The sequence below is a fragment of the Cibotium barometz genome, chromosome 36 (genome assembly GCF_041138505.1).
Source record: "Cibotium barometz isolate CiBa-2024 chromosome 36, ASM4113850v1, whole genome shotgun sequence".
In the NCBI taxonomy this organism is placed as follows: Eukaryota; Viridiplantae; Streptophyta; class Polypodiopsida; order Cyatheales; family Cibotiaceae; genus Cibotium; species Cibotium barometz.
Window position 1 is genome coordinate 5,452,329 of NC_141081.1, and position 13,229 is coordinate 5,465,557.

Consider the following 13,229-nt stretch of genomic DNA (forward strand, 5'->3'; position numbering starts at 1 on the left):
TGCCGTGGGAATTTGTCATTCCTAGTCTTCGTGTTGCTACTCAAGAGGGATGGGATGGTAATCCCTTAGCAGAGCGTCTGTATATTCTTGAGCGGCTAAACGAAGAAAGACAATTGGCTGTATACAATGCCCTTGTGGAGAAGGATAGAAGGAAAAAATGGTTTGATCGCCATCTAAAGGACAAGGACATCAAGGTTGGGGATAAAGTCCTGATGTATGGAGTGCAAAACGAAAAGAAGAAGCTCAAATATGCTGGTAAGGGACCATATAGAGTATGTGAAATTACCCCGCAAGGTACCATCAGAGTGGAGACTCTCGACGGAGTTGAAACCATTGGATTCCTTAATGGGAGTAAATTCAAACGATACTATGACTCCCTGAGCCAGGAGGAGTTACATGCAATCCATCAAAAGAAGGCAGCTAAAGAACAAGCTGAGCTTAAAAAGATACAAGCGAGAGTCGAAGCTAAAGAACGTCAACAGCGTGCTAGGAGACAACGAGAAGCCAACTTGGGAATTACGCAAGTATTTTTCGAGGAAGCAGAGGAGGATGCACTGGAATCTGACCCACCTCTAAGATACCCAATTGAGTTACGGAGTCCTTACTACGGGGAGGTGTTGTATAATGCATTATTGGATACAGGAGCTCAACACAATTTGCTATCATATGGCGTGTGGTGTCAACTGGGAAAACCACCTTTAACCAAGAGTTCTATCCAAGTTCAAGGAATCAACAAGAAGAAAACCCCTGTCTCAGGAATTCTGCACACTCCGGTTGCTTATGACAAGGGAACCATAATTCAAAGCTTTTTGGTTATGCCTGCTGGTACCATGGAAGGGACTGTAATCTTAGGGCGCAAATGGATGATGGCCACCAAGTGCAATATCGATTGGGCAACCAGACAAGTAACAACGCAAGAACCAACACTAGGTCTGACCGCTCAAAATCTCGCTCCTAAGCCATCCACTCTGGACAAAATGATGGATAACGAAAAATCACCAAGTCCAGTGGCAAAACCATCTTCGATTGTTGGCCACCCCTCTAACGCTTCAATGCCAAGAGTGGAAACAGGCAAGGTGGTCCCTAAAGCTTCGCTTACTATGCCAAAAAACACATACAAATGGGTCCCAAAAGCTTCGTTAATAGCTACTTCCCCTGCTCAATCTCGTTCAGCCACCAAGAAGCCTCGTAAAAGGAAAGCAGCTACCCACCCGAGAAAGGGCAATGTAACATCACGATGGATCCCTAAAAAATTACTAGTAGCCCAAGGGTACTACGAGGGAAATGACCAGATTTGGGTCCCTAAACATAAGCTGAATCCCTCTACATCACCTGTGAAACCTTGCAAACCAATTATTGCCATCCCAATGATAATTCAAGATCGTGGTAAGGGAAAGGTAACAGAGTGCTCCGCACCACTTCTTCCAGAGTTAGTTTGGATTCCCAAACGATATCGATCATTACCACCTAGCTCAGGAAGGGGGGAGCCACATGAAGCTTCTAGCTCCTCATGCCAGGCACACGCTGATATAGAAGTTTCTACATGCTCTACACCTACTCTTGCCAACACCCAACAAAAAACCTATGAGTCTACGTCTCCCCTTGTAATAGTATCGTCGGAAACCATTTCCTCCATTCGTCAATGGGAGCGTACCCTACCATCTTTACAATTGGATGTGGCCACAAGGGTCATAAAAAGCTATCTGCCCACATCACAACCTATGACCCGCTGGACAAATTGGTTCCAAGAGGCTGCAACATCATTGCAAATAATATGATCTACCCAAGGAAAGGGGAAGCATGTACTCACGCTCGACATTCTAATGCTTCCTCCTTAGCCTTCTCCCCTGACCATGTAATTGCCAAATTCAAGGGGATGTATATATATAGCTTCATACATTTAAAAAAAAAAAACAAAGAAAAGAAAAACAAAAAATAGTAAAAAGAGCAAGAGCACAAAACAAGAGAAATATCCGTATACAATCAAGAACTAGATTGACCTGTCTAAACCTACTGATGCTATATCTGTGTTTGCAGATATGGCAGATGCCCGATCATCATACACTTCATCCACTTCTACCTTTGGTGAGAGGTATCATCTGTACCTTTCTCAGATATTCCACATGTGCTATCCTGTAATTGAAACTGAATGGGATCATATAGATATACTAGCTAGAGAGGAAAATGTTGAGGAATTAGAATGGCTAATTCGCCTATTGACCATGATTGACCCCTACTCCGTAGAGGACATATCCCCGATAGCCCAATGCTTTCCTTTTCCACAAGATGACTATCCTCGCATGGTTATATTCTTGATGAGTCTATGTGAATGGGCAAATGAAAAGGAAATATCTGACAATGATGAATGGACGGATGAAACTCATGGCACTACTGAGGTTGATTTTATTTATTTGGATGATGCGGATAGAGGCTTAGCCTTAGGGCTAGAGCCAGGACTCTACAACATCCTCTTACCGTATCCTCAGTAGTAGTGTGGTGACTGGTAGGTAGGTTAGTGTTTTCTAGTTTTTTCTAGTTTACATTCTTTAAACGAGTCTTTGATTTTCCACACTGATGTGCCTCTCGAGGTATAGTGCTTGTTAATTGATTGTACAGGTTAAAAAGTTTGAGGTGGGTTCGCTTTCAAGTCCTGAGACTGCCGCAACGTTCATCAAAATATATCTACATCAAATTGCAAGCTGTCTCATTAAATCAAGGAGATCTCCAATTACAGGTGTAATTCTTCCATACCCACTCTCTTTCGTTTTTACTGTTCAATTAATTTCATAAACTATAAGGCATGACCACATGGAAATTGTCAATGTACTACTTAGTCTTTGAAGTTGCTTGCATGCTAGTGTAAATCATTAATGAGCTTAACTTTATTAAAAATATTCCTAGGCAGCATGACGTCTTTAGTTAACCTTGGAATACGATTGTCTTAGGTCTAGGGTCAAACCATCTTAATGTTTGAACACCTGGCTGTGTGTGTGTTGACCTCTAGGACATAGCTTTTACCCCTTGTCGAAAGGATGTAAGAACACATTTTAGTTCAGGAGCGAAGATCAAAAGAAACTTTATTTAAAAAAAAAAGCCTACAATAAATGGCAATACAAGTCTATAATGTGCTTTAATGTTGGCTTATCGCCTTATTGATACTTGGTAGGCGAGGAGTATTCTACTCCAGACCGATGCCTTTGGTTGGTAGGGGATAGCCTTGCCTAAAGTGAGCTAATAGATTCCTGGATAATGCCTTGTGTTAAACATGGTACCAGGATCGATGTTAGTTTTGCCTTAGGAAGGTCGCCATTGTGTGTAAAAATTGTCACGTGCATTTTAAAAAAAAATAAAGGCAAAAGGCTCCTGTAACTCTGATGTTTCTTGTGTCCCTAGACGCGTGGTATTAACTTGTTCTTAGAGTAGACACAGTGTGGTCATCTGTTTATTTATTAAGCTTGGTTATTTTCCTTGACTTAGGCCAGTTATATAACCCTTGATTAACCTTTGACACCTTGCTAACTCTTGAATTCCTTTCAATAATTTTAAACTCCTATTAATTTGCTACACTAGCTCATTCATGTGACCCTTAAACTAAGTTCTCATAAGCAATATCCATTGTGGTCTAACATGCTTGAATTTATACACTTTATATCTTTTGAATTCCAGCATACTTTCACTCTTTTCCCTGTTTTGCAGACGGTCAACCACAACAACCCTATCGAGCTTACCATACCATAGCTTCCGAGGACGGAATCTACATCAGGAAGGGGGGCATGTTAACCCATGGCGGACATTGAGACGTACTATGTTTTACGTCATTAATTTAAATATTCTGAGTCATGGACCGGGCTTGTCGGCACCATATGTTAAGGATGAAGGGATTGGGTGATCGCCGATGAGAGGCGCACCTTGGATATCAGTAGGATAAGGGTTAGGGTCGGCCGGCCATGTATGGGCGCCCAAGTGTGAACGGCCACGTCACCTATAAGAGTCAAATGTAACCCTAAAATTCTCATTCTCATGTGTTGTGAATAGAAGAGTGCTCTTGCCTTATCTCCTTGTTTTCCTTCTCCTGCGTGTGTGAGAGAGAGAGAGAGAGAGTGAGAGAGCGATCGAGCGCACTGTGTAGCGGCACGGCGAGGCGGCGGAGAGGCGGTAGAGCGGCGACGGCGGCTCCTCCTTCACGGTTGCGACGCGGGAATCCTTCAAGGCGGCAGTTAAGCGGTGAGTGACACACCTTTTGCATTCTGTTTTGAGCTTGCCTTCCTGGTTGTATGCTTGCAGCCATTCGTGGCTCGCATACGGTGTTCGGCAAGTCCCCAGCTACGACCTGTGCGGCAAAAACGCACAGAATGCCTGACATCCCATATCTCATAATAACAATCCATACATGGAGTAGATAGACTTTACTCTTGGACACCATGTCCCGACATTGCAGGACCAGATTGGGGCCCAAGATAAGCCCAGATGACCGTGGGAGGTGGAGTAACTCCTACAACATTTCTAGTACACATTTATGAGCTGCGTCTACATCACCGATGGTGACGACGACTATGACCACAGACCTATGTGGTCATGTCATGGACGCCCCATGTATACAATCCTATAAAGATACACGATCAACCCCTTCTCCACAGTTCATCAATCATCACTATGAGTTTACTCCCTAGCTTCTACTAGCATATAATATTTATGCTGTGAAAGATCCTACTACTTGTGAGTGTTCTCATATATACACCGCACGTTGTACACTTTATTGATAGATGTGACCAATGATCTAAAATATCATAGTAATTTTTTTCAAGTATTACTTGCTTGGTAAATTAGGACCTATTGACGTTGGCAACTTGTTAGATCAATGCATCCTTAAAGGTGAATCATTCTCTTTAACTGACATAGAAGATGCTCAGCGAAGCAATGGTTGTACTCCTATTGGGCATTACAAGTTGATCAAAAAGATCCTTCAAAAGAAAAGAACTTGATCAAAAAGATCCTTCAAAAGAAAAGCAGAGGTTTCCGGATTAATTTCTAGTTAACCTTACAAAGTGACTGAACACAAGCATACTTTAAAGGAGCTCTGTCACCCACTAACTTCAAAAGGTCATATACATTCTCTCACAGTATAATCAAGAATTGCTTCACTAAGAAACCTTGAAATGTCCTTCAAGAAATGAACAAAAAATAACAAACTAGGCTTTGGCATGTTGACATCATGGACAATGGGTTTTTCTTGCCTTGATTAATATGGCAATATGGCTTGGAAATTGTTATACAGATGCTAAAAAAAGGTGGATGTAATGGGACAAAAATAAAGGAAACCTGGTACAAAATCTGTAATACTGCAATAACTGGTGTATAATAGTAGACTTGAGTGTTATTATTGAATCTTTGTGCTAAAACCTTTGATAACAAGAACTATAATATCTCTCATTTGCCTGGTTTGCACCATCAGATCGATCTCGTTCTCACCCTCCATGACTATTTTGAGACGATGCTGGTCATTTCTATTTGCTTCTATCTGCAATCCATCGCAAATCTCCCATCTTTTCAGTATTTTGAGACTCAAATTGTGATAGTGGAAACACACTATATCAAAGAAGCTTACATGAAAGGGAGGTGAATATGCCCCTCGCATGTCCATGCCCAGAAAGGAGGTCTTTGCACCTGTCTTCATAATTCTAATCCTTCGTGTGTTGACATCTATCACCCGCTTTTCTAAGCTTCCTTGATTTGGGTGCATCTGTTCCAACCATGTGCATGTTCATTGGATATAGAAGGGTTTTCAACACAAACTTGTCGTTAGCAAAATGCATTCATTACCTTAGTTGAAGCAGGATCTCGATCCAGTAAAGCCTGCAATTGTTTTTGTTCAAAAAGAGAGCACATTCAATAATCACTTGAAATAAAATTATCAGACCACATTGGGCTAGGACATAGAATACACCCACTAACCTCAAACCTTAAGGTGCCCAAATCCAGCTTTTGCTTCACCTCTTCAGCAATCTCAGGCTCTGGACAAACACCATGTGACTTCTCAAAGACCGAGACAACCTTGTTTATCTTATTATAATGTACATCTATGAAAACTTTATATTTACCCAATTCAGAAGAGGTCCTATTCTAATAGCTCATTAGTATTCCTGTTTTATTTTTGGGGGTCTAAGAACACACCAACTGCAATGGGACCTATTGAGGCTGAAACAGGTGTGCCCTCAGCTCCATCTTCACGGACTGGAGTGTACACAGCCACAAGTCGATAACCGACATCGTCAACATTGGCCTCGTACATTCGACCCAGTTCACCTGCACGTCTCAGAAAATAGAAAGACCACGAATGATATCATTGAACACCTAAGCAAGGTTCACAAGTTTCTGGCCAGAAACTGTGAAGTGGCCTTGGGAGGCAGGCCACCAGCCAGTTCACACATAATATAGATTAAGCTGCCACACTCATTGCAGCAAGTAGGAGATAGCCTAGTGGCTGGTTCCAGCTGAAGGGGCCCTTTGCAACAGCGTCAGTGCCACAGCAAGTAGCATTCCACCATGTGCAAAATCTTGTGATCCTGGCCTTGGTCTATGACTTGTTTATTGAAAAAAATCAAAGGAAACAGAACTACTTACCAGCAATCAGGATAAGGTCAGGGCTACGGGCCATTGCTCGAAACCATTGTATTGCACTTTTTCCTTCTCTGCCTCCACTATAGATGCCCCGGATGGCATACACGTTCGTGTGATACCCCTGACCTTCAATTTCTAGTTTATCAACCTTTGGCATTCCTACCAATGTGAAAAGACAGACGGATTTAAGAGCATAAGTCGTCATTCCAGACCACAAATCATTTTTTTAATTCACATGGAAAGCATTAAACTCCATCTTTGCAGGGATAGCTGGCTTGCCTGGGGCTACAGCTGAAGAGACAATTGAAACTGGTAGTGATGATCTGCTGAAGATATCAGTCACAACACATTCACATTTCAAGGAAAAGCCTATGTCCTCGGTGCGAACAGTGTATGAGCAACCTCGTTGAAACAATAGCCCCTCAAAGGAGTTATGCAAATTGGGCCAAAATGACCGTGACCTGTGTACACACCCACATAAGATATTGCAAAGTAGATTCAACTTGGAGCCAAATAAAGCAAATCTTTGGCCAACTTTGAAGACATACCATTGGAACCTGACATCTTTTATATATTTTTCCCAAACATGCTTCTGTTTTTTGTCATTCGGTATCACCTCCCTAACAACCAAAAGTTCTCCTTCAATGGCTTTTCCTGTCAGAACCAACTTTTGCACTCTTGGTAGTTCTGTGAAAGGGCATAAGAGACTTATAAGAAGCATGCCTCAACATCGTCAAACCTTCAATAGACATCAAAGCACTTTGAGGGCATAATTAGGCTGGTTATAGAACATTCCCCGCACCCATGGGCCATGGTATGGGCAGCAGTGAGTTGCAGGCACAAGATTGCCCGTCCATCCATGATGGGTGGTCATGATGGCCCCCCCTGCGATGGTGGGGGTGGCACTGTTCTGTACCCATCCTTAGCAGGTGTGTGTCTCATCTACAAGCAGGGTGGCACAAGTCTTGCAGATGCACAAGATGCTCACCAGGCAAGATTGTGTCTGTCGGTTCCGATAACACAAGTCTTCCAACAACCCCATCTTGACGAACAGGAGTAAACCTGGTAAAGATTCGGGTGTCATACAACAACTAGAAAATCCAGTATGCATAATCAATGAGCCAAGGATACCTATAAGCAGAACAACAATTGGAGACCCAAGGCTGTCCATGAGGTCTAAACTTCAATACTGATCATGTGAGGGATGCAACAATGTAAATAAGCTCACCCAAAGACCAATGAGCAAGTATAATCATCATCTGTAATGGAATACATCTTTGAAAAAGCTCCTGCGATCGGGGTCATGGTTCCATCTGCTGCTTGTCTGTACCATCTCATTTGGCTCTCTCCTTCCAACCCTCCATGATAGATCCCTTCTCCAACAAAGATGCCTGATGATACTTCTTTCACAGTGACATTGTGCACTGATGGAGGAGCTGAATTTGGGAGGACAAACGATTGGTCGTCATAAAGCTGATACAACTTGAAAACATCCTTTGATTTGAAACACAGTTCATGTAGAAGTGGTACCTGCAGCAACCTTATGACTGCTGCAAGCAAGACATGGTTTCCCTTTCTTTCCATCTTTCCGAATCGGGATCCAAAGAAGCGCCAGATAGGAGCCCACATCTTCCAGCTTTGGGGTGTATGTTCTACCAAAAACAATATGGTACTTGTCAATGTAGAAGAAAAGCCTTAGCAATGTGCACCTATATTCAGATCCAAAAGTTATGCTTTAAAATAGTAAAAGCGACCATCGCTCTGGTTAGCAGTGAGCACAATGAACAGTTTCTTCATTACAACTATTGTATAACCAATATTAGGGTTTTCAAGCATGACCAGCCTCTCTTGATGAAAGCATAAGAGTCCAAGCCATGGTTTCACATAGGATCACTCAAGTTGGTTCATGTCTTTACAAGTGAAGCTAAATGGAGAACTCATAGCAACCTTCTGAACTGGTATGAGCCTGTGAAGGAGGGGCTCCCTCCATGGCTGGTCACTTTGAGGAAACCACATGGAGGAAAAGCCACGCTAGGAACTGTAGCCCTCTGGACATTAAGGGTCCCAGGCTTGAGATGCATAAAAGGGATGCCATGCATTCTCATAGAACTAGCCTGAAGGCACTCCTCATGCCCTTTAGGAATAAGGTCCATCCAAATGGTGCTGACAATTTAGCTGGAAGGGTGACTAATCCGTTTATGGTCCCCACCTACATGCCCACAAAATCTGCAGACCTGTGACGTTGATCTTCCAGCGGGAATCTTGAGGTGTGAGCAAATGCTGGAGAATCCCAAAATCTGTCTCGCCTCCATGACTATGATTCTATTCAAGACCAAGTGGAGTGCCAAGCCAGTGCCATCCTCATCATAGAGAAGAGTGGGGCCTGGTTCTACCCAGGCCCTCCCCACACGAAGAGATGAGTGCTTTTGTATCCACAGTGGATAGCGTGGAATACTCAGAGAATCTTACTTTTACTTAGGACAAACACATACATAATCCATGCCTAAGTGTTCTGTGTCACATGCATTGTACAATGCTTAGGGGCCCCTCCAGAAGAGAACTCTATTCCACGATGGAATCTATATACAAAGCTCTGCATGGTGCTCAGTGAAACTCTCACCTGGAGCACCAGCTTTCCAGTAAATCATATTGCCTCTTTGCTAACCGAACTTAAGGCCCAGGAGCACACATATCCTTTCCTCTAAAAGGTGCCATGTGTATGAGGTGTCTGCACAATGCACACTTCTGAGGAGATCCGTTCAATCTCCTTTTCCGAGAGGAAGTGAAGCAGCATGACTCTGCACTCATCATCATATCATCCGTTTTGAGGCTGTGAGCCCACCGGGGGTTTGGTAGTGGAGCAAAGAGTGTGTGGGAAGCTGGCTTGAGCGATTCGTGCAAAATTGTGAGGTGTGCTGTAATGGTTCAGAGTGATGATGAGGTCAAGATCGATTGTGTGACGGTATAGGAGATCCGAGTAGACTGAGTCAAGGTCATGGTGAGAGTGAATATGGGTGAAGGTGGATGTGGGGGAATATGGGGGGATCTTGGGTGGGTGGGGGGGTGCGCAAGATATAATGAAGGCTCAGTAAGCATGATCCGCTCTAATGGGTGGTGGTGGGATGGCGCAGTCCCGGATATTTCACATAAGAGCAGGAGACCCCATCAAGTAATCCTTGGTACTAGAGCTGCCCCACTAGAGGAAGCAGGTCCTGCTATCTGAGGTGGGCCAACGAGACATCCTGTTGTAGACAGTAGAGGTCATCTCAAGGCCAAATTCTTGATTGTGGAAACCTAAGACGAGAGGGAGAGAGTACTCCATCTTCACATGCCTAGACAAAAACAGAAGGCAACAGCTGCGATTCTCTATAGAGAATTGATATATCCCATGTCCAAGAAACTCCTGCCAGAGCTCGTAATGTCCCAGTATCCTGTGATGACAGTTGTAGCTCTAGCTCCATAGGGTCTATCTCTGCAAGCATAACTGGGTCTGCATGATAGTCAAAACATATGCACCTACATCAGCTGTCCATGCATTGAAGTCAACCAACAGGAGGATATCTCCCTGTTGGGCGTACTCCACAATATTTGCAAACAAAGGGGCACACGGTAACTGTCCATCCTGTAACAAATCCCCGGAAAAGGGAGAAGTCTCTGGTGGGAAGTAGCATACTGCAATGTGTACTATCCCAAAGCCCGGACTGACTAAACGCATCTGCATGAAACAAGCCTCCTCTTCTACCCAGAACAACCGCCCGCCGCCCGGGGGGGGGGGGGGGTGCGGGGGCCCGGGGGGGGAGGGCAATGGGTTCACAAGCGGGAAGAACCAGCTCTCGTCTACTCCTCTCCATATGTTGTTGGATCCCCCCCTTTCTTGGGTTGATTTGGTGGCAGATTCTTCTCCTGTTTTCACAATGGCCCTCCCGAGGGTTTGTTCGTCACTTAAAGCACCATTACATGGGTCACAGATGCATCCTCTTCGAGGAGGACAGCTCGCGAGGATCACGCACTTAGACTCACACATCTCCACATCACCATCATCGCTGCCACCAAGGTTCTAATGCTGCATGGACCCCACTAACCCCCACAAATCTGTGATTGGAGCTCATCAAAACCATAGCAGCCTGGCACATTTGGCAAGCATGTTGCGGGCGAGATATAGAAGGCAGAGTCACCCCTCTGGCAGAGAGGCATCATTCAAACCTTCTAGGGAAACCATAGTCACAAGAAACGTTCCGCCCATTTCATCGTTTCATTGTTTCGACTCGTTTCATTTCGTCTCTATGGGTTTCAAAGTGACACTTATTGAATCAAATAGAAAAAAGTCAAAATTTAAGGAAAACGTAGGAAATTTCAATGACTGTGTGAAATTGGATGCGCTTTAGGTTGAAAGTAGAAATTGGGATTTATAAATTGGGGAAAGAAAGTATGAAATTGGTAATGTCTCCTAAAGACCCAATGGGTCTATAAGACCAAAGTGATACAATGCTATCCATGGTATGTCTCATCATGGAAAAAAAAAAAAAAACAAGTACAAATAACATAGCTCTCTGAAAGTAGAGGATGATACAATGATCGTCATGGAGAAGTACATGGGGTACAAGCAGAGACTCTCATCATGGAGTACATGAGAATATGAAGCATGTGGAGCACATCATCCTCCAGTAGAGGTACAGCTCTCTCAAGTATGTCGAGCATGGGATTATTGAGTATGGCCGAGAGGTCCCCTTCTATCACCGTACATGGGAAGGTGGTGTGATGGCAGTGGAGCATGTCTTGGATCTAGAGCTGATGGGAGAATCGTGGTTGGTGTCCCATGGGTTGAGGATGCAGGGTACGTTGAAGGGCGCAAGCCCATTTTGAAGTGACTCGGGGACGAGGCGGAGCTGAGGTTCTTTGTGGTGGACCACCCCCGTGGGAGCCACTATGGCGATATCCTCTCCATGGGCCCAGAAGAAACTAGTGATGGTTGGCTGGCGAGGAAGGAGGGGAGGTGGATTTTGATCCTCTCCTCCTGAGGTCTCCGTATGAGCTCTCCATCTCTGAATATGTGCTCTTCCCACCCTATCTCTACCCGTAGGCCGTGGGAGGATACTCGTAGCTGGCCAATCGCAATCCAAATGGAATGTGACATGTGAATACCCACATAGCCTGGCTGCCACATGAAGCCATCCTATGTGAACTTGAGGAAATGATCTCTGTAGAAGTGCATCTTTGTGGGAGCTCCGAAGGTGCAACCCATGTGCTATTATGTGGAGACTAAGGAGGTTGAACCGGATAATGGAATACTTGTAAAAAAATTTAACAATTGGGTGTGAAACTAGGTGAAATTGACCAAGAAGTCAAATTCGAGGACTATTACACATAGTGTCACCATTTGGTCCATCTCCATTTCTGGAGCCACTTCTATGGGACTATCACTCCATAGAGCGACCAGATTTGTGCCATGTTCACGTGGGGCCAGGCCAATGTCCCATGTGAAAGGGCCAGTTTTATGGTGTTACATGGATAGGAGCCAGATCAGTGCCACCCGTGTGCGACTAATGCTGCGTCACATGGACGAAAACCAGTTTTGTGCCACCCGTTGTGATTTGCTTTGTACTGTATGGACGGGAGCCTGTTGGTGCCACCCGTGTATGGTTAGGATGGTGTCTTACCTATGGGATTGTCACTCCATAGGAAGACCAGGTCATATTTATTTATATTTGTCGCACCAATTTTGTGCCCGACGGGAACCTCTTGTAAAAATTTCATGAAAGGGAGATTTCGTCCATTATTTGTGCACATGCATTTATGCCTGCATGCATAAATTTGTTTTTGCATGACTTATTTGCGTATGTCTACCTGTTATGCCGTGCCAGTACACTAGACAAGGATGCCCCCCGTGTGCCGTAGAGTGCTGTTTGCTGACTTGGTGGTGTGGCGTGTGAACAGGTGGTAAGTATTTTCATTTTGGCCTTTTTAAAAGGTAAAATCCATTAACTAGAGTAAGCCTTAATATTTATAAGATATTGTGTTCACACCCATTTTTAAATAGGGGCTGGACATTTGCTTATGAGGGGGGGGGGATGAGGGGGGGGGGGGGGGTGCAAAGTAATAAGTTGATTAAAGGTTTTATTACCTTTAAAAAAAAAGTCTTGCATGGGACTTTTTTGGAAAAATACCCACGTGGGGGGATTGGTGGCTCTTCTTGCCTCCTTCATGCCTAGCTGCGTCCGCCTCCTTCACGCCTAGCTGCATCCGCCTCCTTCACGCCTGGCTGAACCCGCCTGTTGTACTTGGTGTACCTGCTACCCCTGATGTACCTGACTGTACCCGCATGTTGTACTTGGTGTACCTATTGCTCCTGGTTGTACCCGCTTGTAGTACTTGATGTACCTGACTGTACCTGCCTGCTGAACCCACTGTATCAGCTATATAAACAATACCTGCTGTGTCACCAACCTGGACATTTCCCATTATGAAAGGGGTCTGGTGGACTCCAGGATGTCTAAATATTTGGAAAGTACAAGCTTTGGGACATGGATTTATTTATTTTTTAAAGCAATATTAGAATCACTATCTCCCCATACAGAGGCCAAGAGGTTCATTGTTCATCTCACCATGCATGT

At 44.2% G+C, this 13,229-nt stretch overlaps 1 protein-coding gene across 10 annotated transcripts in view; it reads right to left on the bottom strand.

The window, feature by feature from the left end:
• Nucleotides 1–5,062: 5,062 nt before the first annotated feature.
• Nucleotides 5,063–13,229, bottom strand: part of LOC147617435 (187-kDa microtubule-associated protein AIR9-like) — a 101,866-nt gene continuing 93,699 nt past the window's right edge. For 6 of the 10 annotated variants that reach the window (XM_086775691.1, XM_086775696.1, XM_086775694.1 and 3 more), the window contains 11 exons: nt 8,149–8,327; nt 7,847–8,054; nt 7,607–7,680; nt 7,167–7,305; nt 6,898–7,079; nt 6,622–6,777; nt 6,172–6,303; nt 5,953–6,011; nt 5,821–5,853; nt 5,606–5,740; nt 5,063–5,518 (listed from right to left, as the gene is read on the bottom strand). In XM_086775691.1, the coding sequence (XP_086631817.1) occupies nt 5,378–5,518; nt 5,606–5,740; nt 5,821–5,853; nt 5,953–6,011; nt 6,172–6,303; nt 6,622–6,777; nt 6,898–7,079; nt 7,167–7,305; nt 7,607–7,680; nt 7,847–8,054; nt 8,149–8,327 (1,438 nt within the window). In that variant the 3' untranslated portion in view covers nt 5,063–5,377. The remainder of the gene's footprint in view (nt 5,519–5,605; nt 5,741–5,820; nt 5,854–5,952; nt 6,012–6,171; nt 6,304–6,621; nt 6,778–6,897; nt 7,080–7,166; nt 7,306–7,606; nt 7,681–7,846; nt 8,055–8,148; nt 8,328–13,229) is intronic. The other 4 variants (XM_086775692.1, XM_086775697.1, XM_086775695.1 and 1 more) reach the window with 1 other exon arrangement.